This window comes from Somniosus microcephalus, chromosome 9 (assembly GCF_052327205.1).
Source record: "Somniosus microcephalus isolate GS21.2 chromosome 9, FLI_Smic_1.0, whole genome shotgun sequence".
NCBI classification, from domain to species: Eukaryota; Metazoa; Chordata; class Chondrichthyes; order Squaliformes; family Somniosidae; genus Somniosus; species Somniosus microcephalus.
The window spans coordinates 249771769-249795253 of NC_140995.1; the positions used below are offsets into that span (position 1 = coordinate 249771769).

The window sequence follows — 23485 nt, forward strand, 5'->3', positions numbered from 1 at the left end:
AAAGACATTGATATAATTGTGTTAACAGAAACATGGTGCCAAAAGGACGTGCCGACCCACTGTCCTCCAATGTACCATGAAATCATTGTGCCCTCAGTAAAGAACACTAAGACACGCAAGGGCAGAACCTCCGGGGGAATCTTGGTGTGGTATAAAGGAGAACTGGACAAACACATCTCACCGATAAAACAGGGAAAATCACACGTATGGCTAAAACTAGATAAAAATATAGGAATAGCAAAAAAAGATGTTTACTTATGTGCGATCTACATACCTCCAATAGAATCGCCATATTTCGAAGAGGAGTTATTTGATACTCTCCACATGGAAATCAGCCATTTCCAGGCCCAAGGAAAGGTGATAATATGTGGGGACCTAAATGCAAGGACCGGTTGTGAACCTGACTTCATAGACCCACAGGGAAACAACCATGTGTTTGGCCAGACCCCTTTAGATGTCACACCAGCCATCGCAAATCGGAACAACCTTGATCGTGAAATAAATAAAAGCGGTAGAGAGGTAGTGCAACTCTGCCGAGCCTTAGGCCTGTACATAGTTAACGGTAGGTTCAGAGGGGACTCCCTAGGGAGACTCACATACTCCTCAACTCTTGGGTCTAGTGTGGTGGACTATACAATCACTGACCTGGACCCCTGCGATATCAACTCATTCACTGTCAGGCAGCAATCCCCCCTCTCAGACCATAACCAAATAAATATGTACCTTAAACTTTCTGCCCAAACTACAGACACAAAAAAGGAACCCAGTAAGCTCCATAAAATAAACCAGACATACAGATGGGCCCCAGACAGTGGAGAAAAATTCATCACAGCACTAAAGTCACCTGATCTCACAAGTAAAATATCAAAATTTAAAGAAAACCCATACGAGATCACCAGAGATGGTGTAAACATGGCCATAGAGGATATAAATATGATCTTCCATGAGGCAGCTGTAAAAGCCGACCTTGTGAAACAGAAGAGGAAGCGTCACAAAAGACAAAATAAAAATAAGAAATGGTTTGACCACGAATGCAAAAATGCCAGAAAAGACCTGAGAAAAATATCAAACCAAAAGCATCGCCAACCAAACAATCCGGACCTACGTACTAGATACAATGAAACCCTCAAAAGATATAAACACACCATTAGGAACAAAACACAAAACTATACCCACAAAATACTCGAAGAAATTGAAAACTCCACCAATCCAAAACAATTCTGGGAAATGTGGAATAACCTGAGTACAACACAATTGCAAGCATTACCAATCCAAGATGGCGACATCTGGAGAACACATTTTGAAAACCTCTACAAAGACATCCCAATAAACGAAACAAACCCAAGTCAACATCAGGTCACAGAAAAACTCCACACATTAGAAGCAACAATTAAAGACAACCAAAACCCTCTAGACTCCCCAATCACATGGAAAGAACTGGCCACAAAAACAAAATCTCTCCACCTAAAGAAAGCCTGTGGCCCAGACAACATCAAAAATGAAATGCTCAAGTTCAGCAATATGGAGATGCAGGGTGCGGTACTCAAATTATTCAACATCATATTACGTTCAGGCTGTTTTCCCGATATCTGGTGCCAAGGACTAATCTCCCCCATATATAAAAGCGGAAACAAATCAGACCCAAATAACTACCGCGGAATCTGTGTCAACAGTTGTCTAGGGAAGTTATTCTGCAGTATTCTAAATAGTAGATTACTTGATTTTCTTAACAAACATAATATCCTCAGAAAAAAACAAATAGGCTTTCTTCCAAAACACCGCACCGCCGACCATATCTATACCCTTCACACCCTCATTGAAAAACATATACACCAAACAAAAAATGGGAAAATATTCGCCTGTTTCATCGACTTCAAGAAAGCCTTTGACTCTATATGGCACGAAGGGCTCTATTATAAACTTCTTCAGTGTGGAATAGGGGGCAAAGTCTATGACCTTATTAAATCAATGTATCTGAAAAACAAATGCGGGGTCAAAATTGGAGACAAACGCACCGATTTCTTCACCCAGAGAAGAGGCGTCTGGCAGGGCTGCAATTTGAGCCCGACCCTGTTCAACATATACATAAATGAATTAGCAGACATGCTGGAGCAAAGCGAGTCACCAGGTCTCCATCTCCTGGATGGAGAAGTGAAATCCCTGTTCTATGCGGACGACCTGGTTCTGCTGTCTCCCACAGAACAGGGATTACAGCAACAACTAGACCTACTCGACAAATACTGCCAAAATTGGGCTCTAACAGTAAATCTAAAAAAAACCAACATCATGATTTTTCAAAAAAGGCCCAGATGTCAGGAAAACAAATACCAGTTTACCCTCAGTGATACCACTATAGGACACACTATGAGCTACACCTACCTTGGTCTAACTATTACAGCATCAGGGAGCTTCAGCATAGCAGTGAATGCACTAAAAGAAAAAGCCCGAAGAGCCCTATATGCAATAAAAAGAAAATTCTACAACATCCAAATCCCAATCAAAATCTGGCTCAAAATATTTGACAGCATAATCCTGCCCATTGCACTGTACGGTAGTGAAGTATGGGGCCCGCTAAATCACCAAAGCTACACTAAATGGGAAAAACACACAATAGAAGCCCTACATGCAGAATTCTGCCGAAGCATCCTTCGCATCCAAAGAAAAACGCCAACAAATGCATGCAGAGCCGAACTAGGCAGATACCCACTGATAATAAACATCCAAAAACGAGCACTAAACTTCCTAAATCACCTCAAATCTAGCTCCCCAGACACCCTTCATTTCAAAGCCTTTCAGACCCAAGAGCTAAACCCAGAAAAGAGTCCCCTGAGTCAGCTGCTACTGAAACTAAGTACTCAGCCGGACCCTGACCAGCCCCAGACCAACACAGCCGTCCAAACACCAATCCGAGTGAACCAAATCATTAAACAATGCAAAGAAACCTACCTGGAACATTGGAACAAAATAACCGAAAGCCAAAGCAGATTAGAATGTTACCGGGCCCTAAAAAGAGAATATAAACTGGCAGACTACCTCACGACCATCAGAGACACAAAACAGAGACAGACCCTCACCAGGTACAGACTAAGCGACCACCAACTGGAAATTGAAAAAGGCAGATACAAGAAATCCTGGCAGCCTAGAGAGAATAGAATATGCGATCAATGTCTGGCCGGCGAGGTTGAAACAGAAATGCATTTCCTCCTAAAATGCGAAAAATTCAACACATCAAGAAACATATTATTCAACAAGCTAAGCCAAACAACCCCAGATTTCAAGGAATTGGATGACCTGTCAAAATTGAGATTAGTCCTGGGAGAAGGAGACAGACCATACCTTGGGGCCAAATATGTAACAACATGTCACAACCTGAGGACTGTTTAAAATTAAGACTGTTTAAAATTAATATTGAATGTACCAAATGAAGTACAAAGACTGTTTAAAATTAATATTGTTTAAAAGTAATATTGTATGTACCCAACAAATGTCAAATCGATTGACACCTACAGAATGTTTGAAAATGTACCTTTTTGATATGTAAGCTTTGGCAATATGGTTCTCTGTAAACTTTCATGCCAATAAAGCATTTGAATTGAATTGAATTGAATTGAAAACGGGGAACGACAGACCAGTTAGCCTGACGTCAGTAGTAGGGAAAATGCTAGAATCTATTATTAAGGACGTGGTAACAGGGCACTTGGAAAATATAATTGGATTGGGCAGTCAACACGGATTTATGAAAGGGAAATCATGTTTGGCAAATCTGTTAGTTTTTTGAGGTTGTAACTAGCAGAATAGATAAGGGGGAACCAGTGGATGTGGTGTATTTGGATTTTCAGAAGGCTTTCGATAAGGTGCCACACAAGAGGTTATTAAACAAAATTAGGGCTCATGGGATTGGGAGTAATATACTAGCATGGATTGAGGATTGGTTAGAAACATAGAAGATAGGAGCAGGAGTAGGCCATTCGGCCCCTCGAGCCTGCGCCGCCATTCAATGAGATCATGGCTGATCATCCAAATTCAGTACCCTGTCCCTGCCTTCTCCCCATATCCCTTGATCCCTTTAGCCTTAAGAAATATATCCAACTCCTTCTTGAATATATTTAATGAATTGGCCTCTACTGCCTTCTGTGGTAGAGAATTCCACAGGTTCACCACTCTCTGGGTGAAGAAATTCCTCATCTCAGTCCTAAATGGCTTACCCCTTATCCTTAGACTGTGACCCCTGGTTCTGGACTCCCCCGCCATCGGGAACATCCTTCCTGCATCTAGTCTGTTTAGTCCTGTTAGAATTTTATAAGTTTCAATGAGATTCCCTCTCATTCTTCTAAACTCTAGCGAATATAAGCCCAATCGACCCAATCTCTCCTCATACGTCATTCCTGCCATCCCAGGTATCAGTCTGGTGAATCTTCGCTGCACTCCCTCCATGGCAAGAACATCCTTCCTCAGATAAGGCGACCAAAATTGCACACAATACTCAAGGTGTGGTCTCACCAAGGCCCTGTACAACTGCAGCAAGACATCCTTGCTCCTGTACTCGAACCCTCTCGCTATGAAGGCCAACATACCATTTGCCTTCTTAACCGCCTGCTGCACCTGCATGCTTACCTTCAGCAACTGGTGCACAAGGACACCCAGGTCTCATTGCACTTCCCCTTCTCCCAATCTATTGCCGTTCAGATAATAATCTGCCTTCCTGTTTTTGCCACCAAAGTGGATAACCTCGCATTTATCCACATTATGCTGCATCTGCCATGCATCTGCCCAATCTGTCCAAATCGTACTGGAGTTTCTCTGCATCCTCCTCACAGCACACACGCCCACCCAGCTTTGTTTGTTAAAGGACAGAAAACAGAGAGTAGGAATAAATGGGTCATTATCGGGTTGGCGGGCTGTAACTAGTGGGGTACCGCAAGGATCAGTGCTTGGGCCTCAGCTATTCACAATCTACATCAATGATTTGGATGAGGGGACCAAATGTAATATAAATTCATTCACTTTGCTTCCAATTTCCATCCTTCCCTCACCTTCACATGGTCCATCTCTGACTCTTCCCTTCCCTTCCTCGACTTCTCCGTCTCCATCTCTGGGGATAGGTTTTTGACCAACATTCACTACAAGCCCACTGACTCCCACAGCTACCTGGACTACACTTCCTCCCACCCCGCCTCCTGTAAGGACTCTATTCCATTCTCCCAGTTTCTCGGTCTCCGCTGCATCTGCTCCGACGATGCCACCTTCCATACCAGTGCTTCCGACATGTCTTCCTTTTTCCTCAACCGAGGATTCCCCTCTACCGTGGTTGACACGGCCCTCGACCGTGTCCGTTCTATCTCCCGCACTTCTGCCCTCACCCCTGCCCCTCTCTCCCGGAACCACAATAGGGTTCCCCTTGTCCTCACCTTTCACCCCACCAGCCTCCACATTCAACGGATCATCCTCCGCTACCTCCAACGTGATCCCACCACCAAACGCATCTTCCCCTCACCTCCCCTTTCAACATTCCGTAGCAACCGCTCCCTCCGCGACACCCTAGTCCACTCCTCAATCACCCCCAGCACCCCTTCCCCTGGCACCTTCCCGTGCAAGCGCAGGAGATGCAACATCTGCCCTTATACCTCCCCCCTTCCCACTGTCCAGGGCCCTAAACACCCCTTCCAGGTGAAACAGCGATTTACTTGTACTTCTTGCAATCTAGTATACTGTATTCGCTGCTCACGATGTGGTCTCCTCTACATTGGGGAGACCAAACGCAGATTGGGTGACCGCTTTGCGGAACACCTTCGTTCAGTCCGTAAGGGTGACCCCGAGCTTCTGGTCGCCTGTCACTTTAATTCTCTGCTCCACTCCCACTCGGACCTCACCGTCCTCGGCCTCTTGCATTGTTCCACGGAAGCTCAACGTAAACTCGAGGAACAGCACCTCATCTTTCGATTAGGCACTTTACAGCCCTCTGGACTCGACATTGAGTTCAACAATTTCAGATCATAACCTCGGCCCCTATCATATTTTTTATCCACACTTTGTTTGTACCTTCCGTTCTTCCCTCCCACAGGGCAGCTGTCTTTCATTCTGCCAGCGCAATTTACACTTCATCTAGAGCCATCCTTTGTTTCCGAACCTGTCCCATTACCATCTCCGCTCGCCTTGAGTATCTCTTAATGTCATTAATTCTCCCGCCCTTTATCCTATCACAGACCTTCCCGTTTGTTCTTTCATCCCCTCCCCCATTTCCCAGCCCCTACACTTGCTTAAAAATCTGTCCCCTTTCCTGCTTTTTTCCAGTTCTGACGAAGGGTGATCGACCTGAAACGTTCACTCTGTTTCTCTCTCCACAGATGCTGCCTGACCTGCTGAGTATTTCCAGCATTTTCTGTTTTTATTTCAGATTTCCAGCATCTGCAGATTTTCTTTTTGTAATATATCCAAGTTTGCTGATGATACAAAGCTGGGTGGGAATGTAAGTTGTGAGGAGGATGCAAGGAGGCTTCAAGGGGATATCGACAGGCTCAGTGAGTGGGCAAGAACATGGCAAATGGAATATAATGTGGAGAAATGTGAAGTTATCCACTTTGGTAGGAAAAATAGAAAAGCAGAGTATTTTTTAAATGGTGAGAGATTGAGAAATGTTGGTGTTCAGAGGGACCTGGGTGTCCTTGTACACGAATCTTTTTGATTTAATTTAATTTCAATTAATGAAAGGGTAAGTCATGACAGGAGAGCCAGGTGCCGTGGTATGCTCCTCCTGCGCTATGTGGGAACTCAGGGACACTTCCTGTGTCCCTGACAACTATGTGTGCAGGAAGTGTGTCCAGCTGCAGCTACTGGCAGACCGTATTGCGGCGCTGGAGCTGTGATTGGATGCATACTGGACCATTCGCGAGGCTGAGGACATCGTGAATAGCACGTTTACAGAGTTGGACACACCGCAGGTAGAGGTTGGACAGGCAGAAAGGGAACGGGTGACCAACAGACAGCGTACTAGGCGCAGGCAGGGGTCCCCTGTGGACATCCCCCTCTCAAACAAATACACCGCTTTGAGTACTGTTGGGGGGGATGGCTCATCAGAGGAAGGCAGCAGCAGCCAACTTCCTGGTACCAGGGGTGGCTCTGCTGCACAGGACGGGAGGAAAAAGAGGGGTAGAGCTATAGTAATAGGGGATTCTATTGTAAGGGGAATAGATAGGTGTTTCTGCAGCCGCAAACGAGACTCCAGGATGGTGTGTTGCCTCCCTGGTGCAAGGGTCAAGGATGTCTCAGAGCGGCTGCAGAACATCTTGGAAGGGGAGGGTGAACAGCCAGTTGTCGTGGTGCATATAGGTACCAACGCTATAGGTAAAAACCGGGATGAGGTCCTAAAAGCTGAATATAGGGAGTTAGGAGGTAAATTAAAAAATAGGACCTCAAAGGTAGTAATCTCAGGATTGCTACCAGTGCCACGTGCTAGTCAGAGTAGAAATAGAAGGATATTTCAGATGAATACGTGGCTAGAGGAATGTTGCCAGGGGGAGGGATTCAAATTCCTGGGACATTGGAACCGGTTCTGGGGGAGGTGGGACCAGTTCAAACCGGACGGTTTGCACCTTAGGCAGGGCTGGAACCGATGTCCTAGGGGGAGTGTTTGCTAGTGCTCTGGGGGAGGGTTTAAACTAAAATGGCAGGGGGTTGGGAACCTGAGCAGGGAGACAGAGGAAAGGGAAACAAGGATAAAAGCAAAAGATAGGAAGGAGAAAAACAAAAGTGGCAGTCAGAGAAATCAACGGTTTAAATCAAACGTGGCCACAGTAAAATAATAATTCTAATAGGTCTAAGAGCGTTAATAAAAAACAAGCCTGAAGGCCTTGTGTCTTAATGCGAGGAGCATTCGTAATAAGGTGGATCAATTAGCTGCGCAAATAGAGGTAAACGAATATGATTTGATTGGGATTACGGAAACTTGGCTCCAGGGTGGCCAAGGCTGGGAACTCAACATCCAGGGGTATTCAATATTCAGGAAAGATAGGCAAAAAGGAAAGGGAGGTGGGGTAGCATTGCTGGTTAAAGAAGGGATTAACACAATTGTAAGGAAGGATATTAGCTCTGATGATGTGGAATCTGTATGGGTAGAACTGAGAAATACCAAGGGGCAGAAAACGTTAGTGGGAATGGTATATAGACCTCCAAACAGTAATGCGGAGGTTGGGGATGGCATTAAAAGGGAAATTAGAGAAGTGTGCAATAAGGGCACAGCAGTCATCATGGGTGACTTTAATCTACATATAGATTGGGCTAACCAAATTTGTAACAATACTGTGGAGGAGGAATTCCTGGAGTGTTTACGGGATAGTGGGATTGATTGATTTAATTTAAATTCAATTAATTAAAGGGTAAGTCATGGCAGGACAGCCGGGCCCCGTGATATGCTTCTCCTGCGCTATGTGGGAACTCAGGGACACTTCCTGTGTCCCTGACAACTACATGTGCAGGAAGTGCATCCAGCTGCAGCTACTGACAAACCGCATTGCGGCGCTGGAGCTGCGATTGGATGCATACTGGAGCGTTCACGATGCTCGGGACATCGTGAATAGCACGTTTAGGGAGCTGGACACACCGCAGGTAGAGGTTGGACAGGAAGAAAGGGAACGGGTGACCAACAGACAGAGTACTAGGCGCAGGCACGTAGTGCGGGGGTCCCCTGTGGCCATCCCCCTCTCCAACAGATATACCACTGAGTACTGTTGGGGGAATGGCTTATCAGAGGAAGGCAGCAGCAGCCAACTTCCTGGCACCAGGGTGGCTCTGTTGCACAGAATGGGAGGAAAAAGAGGGGTAGAGCTATAGGCACCAACGATATAGGTAAAAAGCGGGATGAGGTCCTAAAAGCGGAATATAGGGAGTTAGGAGGTAAATTAAAAAACAGGACCTCAAAGGTAGTAATCTCAGGATTGCTACCAGTGCCACGTGTTAGTCAGATAGAAAGATACTTCAGATGAATACGTGGCTAGAGGAATGGTGCCAGGGGGAGGAATTCAAGCTCCTGGGACATTGGAACCGGTTCTGGGGGAGGTGGGACCAGTTCAAACCGGACAGTTTGCACCTGGGCAGGGCTGGAACCGATGTCCTAGGGGGAGTGTTTGCTAGTGCTCTGGGGGAGGGTTTAAACTAAAATGGCAGGGGGTTGGGAACCTGAGCAGGGGGACAGAGTAAAGGGAAACAAGGATAAAAGCAAAAGATAGGAAGGAGAAAAACAAAAGTGGCAGTCAGAGAAATCAACGGTTTAAATCAAACATGGCCACAGTAAATAATAATTCTAATAGGTCTAAGAGCGTTAAAAAAACAAGCCTGAAGGCTTTGTGTCTTAATGCGAGGAGCATTTGTAATAAGGTGGATGAATTGGCTGCGCAAATAGAGGTAAACGAATATGATTTGGTTGGGATTATGGAAACGTGGCTCAAGGATGGCCAAGACTGGGAACTCAACATTCAGGGGTATTCGATATTCAGGAAAGATAGACAAAAAGGAAAGGGAGGTGGGGTAGCATTTCTGGTTAAAGAAGGGATTAACACAATTATAATGAAGGATATTAGCTCTGATGAGGTGGAATCTGTATGGGTAGAATTGAGAAATACTAAGGGGGGAAAAAACGTTAGTGGGAGTGGTATATAGACCTCCAAACAGTAAGGTGGAGGTTGGGGATGGCATTAAAAGGGAAATTAAAGAAGCGTGCAATAAGGGCACAGCAGTCATCATGGGTGACTTTAATCTACATATAGATTGGGCTAACCAAATTAGTAACAATACTGTGGAGGAGGAATTCCTGGAGTGTTTACGGTGTGGCGGAGCCACCAAGAGACACTGGGCAATCAGTAATCATTCCTTTAACTACCATGTAGTGCAGCTGTGGACTGCACCTTTAAACTGTATGTAGTTTCTTGCATTTTCGCGTGATGACGTCATGACGCCGATCACGTGACCCCCAGTTGGCGCGGAGAGCGTGATGACGTCAGCTTCCAGTATTTAGTAGCAGTCTTAGAGAGGCTGTGAGGCTGCACAGACCTGTTTACATCTGCTCCTGTAGTTTTACCAGTTGTGTTTATTAAACTTGGTTATTTTGTTTCACTGCGTCGAACTTCATTATTCGGATAGGAACTTCCGTTCCTACATTGGTGACCCCGATCTCGTCGGACAACTTTCATCGAGATACTTATAATGAACACGAACGCCGTTGCCCTTAAATTGCCGCAGTTCTGGGAACAGCAACCAGCAGCATGGTTTTTCCAGGCAGAAGCCCAGTTTGCACTCCGGGACATTACAGCGGATTCGACCCGTTATTATTACGTGGTTTCCGCTCTCGACAGCGCCACGGCCTCGCGGGTCGTCAGCCTCCTGGGCAATCCACCGGCAGAGGGCAAGTATGAAGCTCTAAAAACTCGTTTACTACAGGTGTTTGGTTTAAATAAGTCGGAGCATGCACGCAGGCTTATTGCTATGCCCGGTCTTGGGGACTCAAAACCATCGGAATTGATGAGCCAAATGCTCACGCTTTTGGGTTCGGAGCCCCAATGTTTTTTGTTTCGAGAACTCTTCCTCTGCCAGCTACCTGAGCCAGTTCAGGCAGCCTTGGCCAGTTCTACGATTACGGACTGTGCCGAGCTCGCTGCAGAGGCAGACAAGATTTTTACGGTCACACAGCAGAGTTGTGCAGCCACAAGGCGCCTTTCCCCTATGCGAGCAAAGTCCAGCCCTCCTCCAGCAGGCTGGTGTGTGTACCACGCCCGTTTTGGCGCCAAGGCTCGACGCTGCTGTCCTCCCTGCAGTTTCGCTGAAAAAACATCTCCAGCAGGCTCACAAACTTCGATGAGGATGACAGAGTCTGACAAACACACCCAGTTCACCATGGCAGTCGGTTCAGCGGGAAAACTCCTCTACATTACTGATTCCAGGACAGGGCGACGATTCTTGTGTGACACTGGTTCTCAGTGCAGTATATTGCCAGTTTCAAAGCTAGATCTACAATCCGGCGGTCACGGCCCTTCCCTCGAGGCAGCCAATGGTGTGGCCATTCGCACGTTCGGTAAACGGACAGTTAATTTAACTCTTGGAGGTCAACGTTTTGTGTGGGAGTTTATAGCGGCTAAAGTGTCACAGGCCATCCTGGGGGCTGATTTTTTCTGTGCCTATGGTTTTCTGGTCGGCGTCCAACATTGTCGACTCATTAATGCGTCTACTTTCCACGCGGTGCCTTGCCACCACAGTACCGCTGTCTCCTGGTCGGTTGCCTGTGCGGTTCCATCGCAGGAAGGGTTTAGGCGCCTACTTGGCGAGTTCCCGGAGCTCACCAGGCCTACATTCTCGGCAGCAGTCGCGAGGCATGGTGTGGCGCATCACATCACCACAACGGGATCGCCTGTTTACGCTCGGGCACGAAGATTGGAACCCGGAAAGCTTGCAGCCGCAAAGGCAGAGTTTCAGACCATGGAGCGCCTTGGGATTGTCCGACGCTCCGATAGTCCTTGGTCCTCCCCACTACACATTGTACCTAAACCAGGTGGCGGATGGAGGCCTTGCGGGGATTACAGACGCCTTAACGAAGCCACTATGCCGGATAGGTATCCAATACCGCATATACAAGATTTTTCGGCTCATTTGGCTGGCAACTCAATATTTTCCAAAGTAGATCTCGTCCGTGGATATCACCAAGTTCCTGTGCACCCTCAAGACGTCCCCAAAACGGCGGTCATCACACCGTTTGGCCTTTTTGAGTTCCTCCGCATGCCGTTTGGATTGAAAAATGCGGCTCGGGCCTTTCACCGACTCATGGACTCTGTGTTACGGGACCTTCCCTTCATTTTCATTTACTTGGATGACATTCTCATTGCTAGTAAGGATAAGCACATGGCTCATTTACGTACACTCTTTGCCCGTCTCAGCCAACATGGCCTCATCATAAATCTAGCCAAATGCCAGTTTGGGTTAACCAGCATTGACTTTCTGGGGCATAGGATCACCTCAGAAGGCGCCGTCCCACTGGCCACCAAGGTAGAGGCAGTTACGGCATTCCCGCGGCCTCATACACTCAAATCTCTTCAGGAGTTTCTGGGGATGGTAAATTTTTATCATCGTTTTGTCCTCAAGGCAGCCCAATTGATGCAGCCGCTGTACGAAGCACTCAAAGGGAAGTCGGGTAAAGATGTTATCATTTGGACACCACAGATGGACCAGGCGTTCCTGGACACCAAGGCGGCATTGGCAGATGCAACTATGCTTGCACACCCACTCCCGGGCGCGACCATCGCCCTTACTACCGATGCCTCCGATTACGCCATCGGGGCGGTTCAGGAACAATGGGTTGACGGGACTTGGCAGCCGTTGGCCTTTTTTAGCCGCCAACTGCGCAAGAATGAGCGAAAATATAGCACTTTTGACAGGGAGTTGCTGGCCTTGTTTTTGGCCATCCGGCATTTCCGTTTTCTCCTAGAAGGGCGCCCGTTCACTGTATTCGTGGACCATAAACCGCTCACTTTCGCAATGGCCAAAACGGCGGAGCCATGGTCAGCCCGGCAACAGCGCCACCTTACATTTATATCTGAATTTACGACGGATTTACGACATGTGTCCGGCAAAGATAATCTCGTGGCTGATTGCCTTTCGCGTGCCCCAGTCCAGGCAATTCACCTGGGAATCGATTTCATCGGGTTGGCGAAAGAACAGCTGGCAGATCCCGAAGTTCAGGCGTATCGGACCATGCCTTCTAGCTTGCAGGTAGCCGATGTTATGTTCCAATCAGCAGGAACCACGCTCTTGTGTGACACATCCATGGGAGTGCCCCGGCCCATTGTGCCAGTTGAATGGCGTAAGAAGATTTTTCAGGTTATACATGGCTTATCACACCCGGGGATACGAGCTTCACAACGACTTATGTCCCGCAAATTTGTTTGGAAGGGAATGCATTTAGACGTTCGGGACTGGACAAACAATTGCGTGGACTGTCAAAAACCAAAGGTCCATCGTCATGTTAAGGCTCCAGTGGCCATCTTCCCGGTGCCTGAACGCCGGTTCGATCACGTACACGTGGACTTAGTGGGTCCCCTCCCCACTTCGCGGGGTTTCATGCATCTCCTGACAATAGTGGACCGTACTACCAGGCCAGAGGCGATTCCCTTGGTTGCTACTACTACAGCGGACGTATCCAGGGTGTTTATTTTGTCGTGGGTGGCCCGGTTTGGGGTCCCATCTGATATCTCCTCTGACCGAGGTCCACAATTCACGTCAGAGTTGTGGAATGCAGTTGCACAGGGCTTGGGTACCAAGCTGCACCGTACCACCGCTTACCATCCGCAAGCAAATGGTCTATGTGAGAGGTTTCATCGGTCTCTAAAGGCGTCCCTCCGTGCCAGCTTGCGTGGTCCCAACTGGGTGGACAGACTCCCTTGGGTGATGCTAGGCCTCCGTACAGCCCCCAAGGATGACCTCCAGGCTTCATCGGCTGAGTTAGTCTACGGTCAAGCACTTCGAGTACCAGGGGATTTCCTCCCTCCACATACAGAACCGTGGTCGCCTGCTCAGCAGCTCCTTCAGCATCACGAGGTGGCAAAGAATTTCCTGCCTATTCCAACCTCGCATCACAACCTACAGAGGCCTCATGTTCCGGCAGAACTTAGGAGTTCCGATTACGTTTTTATTCGGCAGGATGCTCATAGAGATACACTCAGACTACCTTATGCTGGGCCGTTTCGTGTCATCGCTGCGGGAGAGAAATTTTTCACGGTCGAAGTGGGAGGTAAGTCCGATACCATCTCTATCGACCGACTTAAACCAGCCCATCTGGATCGGAGTGAACCAGTTGTTGCTGCTCAGCCACCTCGCCGTGGACGACCACCGTTGGCTGCTAGACCAATTATGCAACAGTCTACCATTAAATTGCCTGCTTCAGCCTCATCCTTGTCTACACCTTCTGCTACTGTTTCCTCCACCCCAGATGCACCGCTTCAGACACAGCCAAGCACTGGCTCGTCTCCCAACGTTCCATCGTCTGAAGTTCGTAGTCGTTCGGGCAGAATCATTAAACCTCCTGTTCGTTTGATGCTGTCTGTTAAAGAGAATTCTGGGGGGGCGCCTGTGGCGGAGCCACCAAGAGACACTGGGCAATCAGTAATCATTCCTTTAACTACCATGTAGTGCAGCTGTGGACTGCACCTTTAAACTGTATGTAGTTTCTTGCATTTTCGCGTGATGACGTCATGACGCCGATCACGTGACCCCCAGTTGGCGCGGAGAGCGTGATGACGTCATGACGTCATGACGTCAGCTTCCAGTATTTAGTAGCAGTCTTAAGAGAGGCTGTGAGGCTGCACAGACCTGTTTACATCTGCTCCTGTAGTTTTACCAGTTAAGTTGTTTGTTTATTAAACTTGGTTATTTTGTTTCACTGCGTCGAACTTCATTATTCGGATAGGAACTTCCGTTCCTACAATGGGATGGTTTCCTGGACCAATATGTCGAGGAACCAACCAGAGATCAGGCCATCTTAGACTGGGTATTATGTAACGAGAAAGAATTAATTAGCAATCTTGTTGTACGAGGCCCCTTGGGTCGGAGCGATCATAATATGATCGAATTCTTCATTAAGATGGAGAATGAAGTAGTTGACTCAGAGACTAGGGTCCTCAATTTAAATAAAGGAAACTACGATGGTCTGAGGAGCGAGTTGGGTAGGATTGATTGGGGAATGGCACTCAAAGGGTTGACGGTGGATAGGCAATGGCAAACATTCAAAGACCGAATGGATGAGCTACAGAATTTATTCATCCCAGTTTGGCATAAAAATAAAACAAAAAAGGTGACTCAACCGTGGCTAACAAGGGATAGCATAAGATCCAAGGAGAGGACATATAAATTGACCAGAAAAAGCAATAGTCCTGAGGATTGGGAGCAGTTTAGGATTCAACAAAGGAGGACAAAGGGATTAATTAAGAAAGGGAAAATAGAATATGAGAGTAAGCTTGCAGGGAACATAAAAACTGACTGTAAAAGCTTTTATAGATATGTGAAGAGAAAAAGATTGGTGAAGTCAAGCGTAGGTCCCTTGCAGTCAGAATCAGGGGAATTTATAATGGGGAACAAAGAAATGGCTGACCAACTAAATACATATTTTGGTTCTGTCTTCACAAAGGAGGACACAAATAACCTCCCAGAGATGCCGGGGAACATAGGGTCTGATGAAAGGGTGGAACTGAAAGAAATCAGTATTTGTAGGGAAATGGTGTTAGGAAAATTGATGGGACTGAAGGCCGATAAATCCCCAGGGCCTGATATTCTACATCCCAAGGTACTTAAGGAAGTGGCCCTAGAAATAGTAGATGCATTGCTGGTCATCTTCCAGAACTCGATAGACTCTGGAACAGTACCCATGGATTGGAGGGTAGCTAATGTTACCCCACTATTCAAAAAAGGTGGTAGAGAAAAAGCGGGGAATTATAGACCGGTAAGCCTGACATCGGTAGTGGGGAAAATGCTAGAGTCCATTATAAAAGATGTAATACAGGTAGACTATCCTTTATCCGAAAACCCCGGGACCAGCCGTGTTTCGGTTTTTGGAGAATTTCGGATTTCGGAAGGTGGGTCGGCAGGGGTCCGCGGGGGGTCGTGCGCACGACCCCCCCGCCGACCCCCGCCGGCCCCGACCCCCGCCGACTTACGGTCGGGGTCGGCGGGGGTCGGGGCCGGCGGGGGGGTCGCGCGCACGACTTACGCTGACGCTCAGCGTAAGTCGGCGGGGGTCGGGGTCGGCGGGGGTCCGGGCCGGCGGGGGTCCGCGGGGGGTCGTGCACACGACTTACGCTGAACGAAAAAACCTTTGGTTTTTAGAGGGTTTCGGTTTTCGGAAGTTCGGATAAAGGGTAGTCTACCTGTAGCAGAGCACCTGGAAAGCAGTGACTGGATCGGACAAAGTCAACATGGATTTACAAAAGGTAAATCATGCTTGACTAATCTACTGGAATTTTTTGAGGATGTAACTGGTAAAATAGATAAGGGAGAACCAGTGGATGTGGTGTATTTGGACTTTCAGAAGACTTTCGATAAGGTCCCGCATAAGAGATTAGCGTGCAAAATTAAGGCACGTGGGATTGGGGGCAAGGTATTTGTAGTGTATGTGCCTTTAAGAGCCCCCTGTGTACTGTAATGCCGGTAATGGCCACTCGGGCTATATAAGCCTGTATATTGTGTTGTATCAGTTAGTTCCCCTCCAGACTTTGTTCAGTAAACACCTGTGAAACCAACTCCTGTCTTCAGTGTCTCTATTAACACACGGACACAACAGTGGCGATGAATTGGAAACGGACTTACCTGCAATTCGGCAGCACCTCAAGGACATCAATTCCTCTGACGTCCAAAGTCAAAGCAAGAAAAAGAAAAAGCTGTGGTTTCACCAGCTAGCCGAGCTGGTGGCAGGTACTGCAATAATCCTTCCTGGGCGTCGGGCTGGGGCTCCAGCGGCTGGCTCTGCAGCGAGGCCAAGCAGCGAAGGCGGAGGCAAGCAGTAACAGACGGGGAGGGAGCACTCGGGAGACGGCCGGCGCTGCAAGCAGGTCGGCGTTCAGACCTAGCAGAGAGAGTCCGGCGGGAACGAGTCTCCACCTGTAAATAAAATTTTTTTTAAAAACGCGGAAAACATAACTGTCATCGGCAGCTGCGGCGGGGAAGCGCCATATCTTTTCTGCAGAAAAGAAAGAAAAGCGCGGGAAGCGCCATTTTTTTTCCAGGATGCCTAAGGCTGGCAATATTGATGCTTTTGATAATGATATAGAGGATTGGACCACATATGTGGAAAGAGTGGAGGTATATTGCACCGCAAATGGAATAGAAAATGATAAAAAAGCGTCAGTACTTCTAAATCTAATGGGCGCAAAGACATACGGGCTGTTACGAAACTTAATCACTCCAGCCAAACCAAAGGACAAGAATTTTAAAGAAATTGTTGATACCCCACAGGAGCACTTAAACCCAACACCGCTGCGGATAGCGGAACGATTCAAATTCTTCAAGAGGAATCAACACAAGAATGAAAGTAACGCTGATTACCTCACCGAATTAAGAAAGCTATCAAAGCACTACCAATTCAGGGCAGGACTAGCAGATTATCTTCGAGACAAATTCGTCTGCGGTCTCCTAAGTGAAGGAACGCAGAAAAGGCTGCTTTCTGAGAAAGATTTAATACTGGACAAGGCTTTCAGTATGGCTGTATCATACGAAGCAGCCGCAAGAGGAGCTGCAGAGATACAACAAAAGACACAGGACTTCGGCACCCATGAAATGACACAGGGTTTCGAGAGATGTTATCGCTGCGGCAGATCCACCCATGACCAGAGGGACTGCTGGTTCAAGGACAAAGCATGCAGGCAATGCGGAAAGATTGGACACATTGCACGGGTATGCCGATCTGGACACAAAAAATCCACGGACAGGAAAAAAAAATCAATAAAGAAAAGTACAGAAAGGTACAAATGATGACGGACAGTAGCTCCAAAGACCAGAAGAGCGATAGCGACTCCGAAAACAAGAGACTAAGCTGTCTCAAATTACATAATGTAATTGCCAAAGAAGATTACCAGACCATTTGGGTTACCCTCACGATAGCAGGGTCCCCAGTTAAAATGGAGCTAGATACAGGATCAGCTCTGACCGTCATAAATCGACGGGATTACGAGCGGCTATTTCCGCATATACCTTTAAAAGACACATCCATTATCTTGAAAACATATACGGGGCAGAAAGTATACCCCAAAGGAAAAATAAGGGTGCCTGTTGTATACAACGGCAAGGAAATACAAAAGTTGTATTTATATGTTCTACAAGATGGTGGTCCACCGCTGTTGGGACGTGAATGGATCAGGAAAATACGTTTAGACTGGCACTCCATTCAGGCACTGACGGTGACCAGTAAGGAAAAAAATGATGATGACGTCATACCTGAATGATTAAAAGACATCTTGGCCAACGCCAAAGAAGTGTTTCAAGAGAAACTAGGAACCTTGAAAGGCATCACCGCCTCAATAAAAGTGGAAGATGCGGCAATTCCCAAGTTTTTTAAGGCAAGACCGGTGCCATACGCAATTCGTCCAGCAGTCGAGGCAGAGTTGGAGAATTTGGAAAAGGCAGGCGTATTATCCAAAATAGATTGGAGCGAGTGGGCAACACCCATCGTCCCAGTCATGAAGAAAACTTTGAATAATGATAAATCTGAAGAACAGAGAAAAATTCGCATCTGTGGAGACTTCAAGGTGACTGTAAACCCGGTCCTTCACACGGTACAGTATCCTCTTCCGAGGATAGAAGATATTTTCGCCTCACTATCCGGAGGGAAACGTTTCACCAAAATTGACTTGGCACAGACATATCTACAGATGGAGGTTGAAGAGGCCTCTAAAAAGTATCTCACGATAAATACACACAAAGGCCTGTACCAGTACAATCGACTGGTTTTCGGAGTAGCATCCGCTCCAGCTATCTGGCAAAGAGCTATGGAGCAAGTCCTCCAAGGGATTCCGGGGACTCAATGCTACCTAGACGACATCCTTGTAACAGGAGAAAACGACAACGAGCACCTTGCCAATTTGGAGCAGGTGCTCACTAGGCTGAGAGAATGGAGCCTACGAACAAATCGCCCCAAGTGCAAATTTTTCCAGAATCAAATATCATATTGTGGCCACATTATTAATAAGGAAGGGTTGCATAAGTCACCTGAAAAAATTGAAGCGGTCATAAAAGCCCCAGCACCTGAAAATGTTTCACAATTAAGGTCGTTCCTGGGATTAATAAATTACTATCATAAATTTTTACCGAACTTATCAACTCTTCTGCACCCTCTTAATGAACTGCTACAAACAGGAGTGATTTGGAAATGGAGCGAAGACTGTAAACGTGCCTTCCATAAATGCAAAGACTTAATCACGTCCAAAGAAGTTTTGGCTCATTACAACCCATCACTGCCAATCAGACTGGCGTGCGATGCATCCCCTTACTGCGTAGGAGCGGTATTATCGCATAAATTCCCTGATGGCTCGGAACGGCTGATAGCTTTTGCGTCACGCTCATTGAACTCAGCTGAGCGTAACTATGCCCAAATCGACAGGGAAGCACTCAGCCTGGTATGGGGAGTGAAGAAATTCAACCATTACCTATACGGACAAAAATTTACCTTGTTGACTGACCATCAACCCCTCATCTCCATATTCAACCCTAAAAAGGGTGTTCCCATTATGACAGCGCAAAGGCTACAGAGGTGGTCCCTTTTTCTAGGGGCACACCAATATAACATAGAATACAAAGGATCAAAACAGCATTGGAATGCTGACGGTTTATCGCGCCTACCGTTGCCAACGGTAGAAGAGGCACCTACCGTAGACCCAGTGGAGATTTTCCACTCTACCATAGTCGAATGTCTACCAGTAACAAATTCTGCCATTGAAAGGGAAACTAGAAATGACCCGACTCTCTCACGAGTCTACGATTTAACAGTGAAGGGATGGCCAGCACATGGCGAACCACTGTTGCCAGCATTCTCGCAAAGAAGAGAACAGCTGTCAAGTGTGCCGAGGAACCTTGATGTGTGGATCCAGAGTGGTGATTCCACCCAAACTCCAGGATAAAGTTCTAAAGGAGCTTCACGAGGGGCATCTGGGTGGAGTGAAAATGAAGAACCTAGCCAGGGCGTTTGTATGGTGGCCAGGTATCGATGGAGACATCGAAGAAATGATCAAGAGCTGCCTAGGATGCCAGAAGGTCCAAAACGCTCCACCACAAGCCCCTCTACATCCATGGGAGTGGCCCTCATCTCCATGGCAAAGGGTACACATCGACTTTGCTGGTCCATTTATGGACTCAATGTTCTTAATCGCGGTTGATGCACACTCCAAGTGGCCGGAGGTAATAAAGATGTCCTCCACCACCACGGAAAAAACCATCACAGTATTAAGGATCATATTTGCCAGGAATGGGCTGCCTGAACAGATCTGTTCTGATAATGGACCGCAATTTGTGTCCGAAGAATTCAGGAAGTTCTTAAAAAACAATGGGGTTAAGCTCTACACGTCTGCCCCATACCATCCTGCCACCAATGGATTGGCTGAAAGGTTTGTCCAGACCTTCAAGAAGGCCATAAAGGCCATGGGTAATGAAGACATAAAACTTCAGCATAAGGTGGATAACTTCTTGTTTGCATACAGGAATGCAACACATATGGTTACAAACCAAACTCCCGCCATGATGTTCTTCAATAGAAGCCTAAGATGCCGGCTGGATTTGATCAAGCCCAACATCAGAAGGGACGTAGAGAACCGGCAATTTCAAGGCATGAATGAAAGGCCAACTAGAACCTTCCAGATAGGTCAACAAGTTTTGGCCCGGGACTACCGTACCGAGAAATGGCAGCCTGGAACTATCTGCACACGACTAGGACCGCTGATGTATACCGTGGACATTGGAGAAAGCATAATAAGGCGCCATGCTGACCAAATCATAGAGTCATCTGAAAAGGGACAACCTACTCCACAACTCTATACGCCGAACGATGAAGTAGAAATACCCATAGTATCTACCTCCGATCCGGTGATACTGGAACCAGATGAACCCGACACTGGCATTCAAGCCGAATCAGCCTTGCCAAAAGAACCTACTACACCACCAGAAACTACGACACCACCGAGGCGTTATCCGGACCAAGTCAGGGAGCCTCCAGAGAGACTGACTTATAATTGATTAACTGCAGCAATGTGTAGATTATTTTTCTTGTAACATGTAATTAATGATTACTTAAAATATTATGTACTGGTTGGCTAAAGGGGAGGAATTGTAGTGTATGTGCCTTTAAGAGCCCCCTGTGTACTGTAATGCCGGTCATGGCCACTCGGGCTATATAAGCCTGTATATTGTGTTGTATCAGTTAGTTCCCCTCCAGACTTTGTTCAGTAAACACCTGTGAAACCAACTCCTGTCTTCAGTGTCTCTATTAACACACGGACACAACAGTATTGACTTGGATAGAGAACTGGTTGGCGGACAGAAAGCAAAGAGTTGGCATAAACGGGTCGTTTTCCGAGTGGCAGGCAGTGACTTGTGGGGTACCGCAAGGATCGGTCCTAGGACCCCAGCTGTTCACAATATATATTAATGATCTGGACGAGGGAATTGGATGTAATATCTCCAAATTTGCAGGTGACACAAAGCTGGGTGGGAGGATATGCTGTGAGGAGGATCTCGTGAAACTCCAGTACGATTTGAACAGGTTGGGTGACTGGGCAGAAACATGGCAAATGCACTATAATGTGGATAAATGTGAGGTTATCCACTTTGGTGGCAAAAACAGGAAAGCAGATTATTTGAATGGCAATAGATTGGGTGAAGGGGGAGTGCAAAGAGACCTGGGTGTTCTTGTGTACCAGTCGTTGAAGGTAAGCATGCAGGTGCAGCAGGCGGTTAAGAAGGCAAATGGTATGTTGGCCTTTGTAGCAAGAGGGTTTGAGTACAGGAACAAGGATGTCTTGCTACAGTTGTACAGGGCCTTGGTGAGACCGCACCTTGAGTATTGTGTGCAGTTTTGGTCGCCTTACCTGAGGAAGGACGTTCTTGCCATGGAAGGAGTGCAGCGAAGATTCACCAGGCTGATACCTGGGATGGCAGGAATGACGTATGAGGAGAGATTGTGTCGATTGGGCTTATACTCACTGGAGTTTAGAAGACTGAGAGGGGATCTCATCGAAACCTATAAAATTCTGTCAGGCCTGGACAGACTAGAGGCAGGAAGGATGTTTCTGATGGCCGGGGAGTCCAGAACCAGGGGTCATAGTTTAAGGATAAGGGGTAAGCCATTTAGGACTGAAATGAGGAGGAATTTCTTCACCCAGAGAGTGGTGAACCTGTGGAATTCTCTACCACAGAAGGCAGTAGAAGCCAATTCATTAAATATACTCAAGAAGGAATTGGATATATTTCTTAAGGCTAAAGGGATCAAGGGATATGGGGAGAAGGCAGGGACCGAGTACTGAAATTGGATGATCAGCCATGATCGTATTGAATGGTGGAGCAGGCTCAAGGGGCCGAATGGCCTACTCCTGCTCCTATCTTCTATGTTTCTACACGAACCCGCTCACAACCCTGGGGAGTGAACACACGAACCTGCTCACAACTGCTCAATGCCTCACGGCCCAGAAAGTTCTTGCTGCATCCGATGGACTTGGGGAGGTGCCGGGGTCGGACGGGTTCAAACTCCACGCCCCGGCACAGGTCAAACAGCCAGCTCCTGAAACACAGACAGAGTGAGGGACAGACAGGACCGACACAGAAACAACCACCGCTCCCAGACACAGACAGGACCGCCGCCCACAGACAGGACCGCCACTCCCAGACACAGACAGGACCGTCACCCCCAGACAGAGACAGGACCGTCACTCCCAGACACAGACAGGACCGTCACTCCCAGACACAGACAGGACGGTCACTCCCAGACACAGCCGCGATGCCTCCCACGGTCGACAGTGATTTGTAAAGGTTTAGCAGAATGTCCTTGTTGTATTCAATGCCCTAATTTACAAAGCCAAGTTCCTCTACTCTTTATGAAATGCCTCATCAACTTGCCCGGCTACCTCCAAGGATTTGCATCCCCAGATCCCTCTGACCTTGCACCCCACCTCACTACAGTACCATTTAGATTAGACCGCCTCTCCATGTTGTTCCTCCCAAAGTGCAACACCTCACACGTAGCCACATTAAACTGTATCTGCCGCGTGTCTGCCCATTTCACCGGTCTGCCCGTGTCCTCCTGAAGTCTGCTACTATCCTCCTCACTATTTACTACGTTGCCAAGTTTTGTATCATCCGCAAACTTCAAACTTGTACTTTCTGTACCCAAGTCCAGGTCATTTATATATAAAACAAAAGAAGCAATGGTCCTAATACTGACCCCTGGGGGACCCCACTGCACACTTCCCTCCAGTCAGAAAAACACACTAGCCTCCAAACCCGAAGCCAATTACGTACCCAAGTTATCGCCGTCCCTTTAATAGCCTGTGGTTTTCCAGCACCCAGACACAGAGACTCCTTCAAACACGCAGACAGGACCGTCACTCCCAGACACAGAGACTCCTTCAAACACACAGGCAGGACCGTCACTCCCAGACACAGAGACTCCTTCAAACACACAGACAGGACCGTCACTCCCAGACACAGAGACTCCTTCAAACACACAGACAGGACCGTCACTCCCAGACACAGACAGGACCGTCACTCCCAGACACAGAGACTCCTTCAAACACACAGACAGGACCGTCACTCCCAGACACAGAGAGGACCGTCACTCCCAGACACAGAGACTCCTTCAAACACGCAGACAGGACCGTCACTCCCAGACACAGAGACTCCTTCAAACACACAGACAGGACCGTCACTCCCAGACACAGACAGGACCGTCACTCCCAGACACAGAGAGGACCGTCACTCCCAGACA

The 23485-nt window shown here is 47.4% G+C and overlaps 1 protein-coding gene across 1 annotated transcript in view; it reads right to left on the reverse strand.

Moving 5' to 3' along the window:
* The window catches only part of LOC147113207 (DNA polymerase eta-like), a 50438-nt gene that overhangs the window by 21047 nt on the left and 5906 nt on the right, over nt 1–23485 (reverse strand). Inside the window, exon 5 of the mRNA XM_085996275.1 lies at nt 22159–22282. Within this exon, the coding sequence (XP_085852401.1) occupies nt 22159–22282 (124 nt within the window). The remainder of the gene's footprint in view (nt 1–22158; nt 22283–23485) is intronic.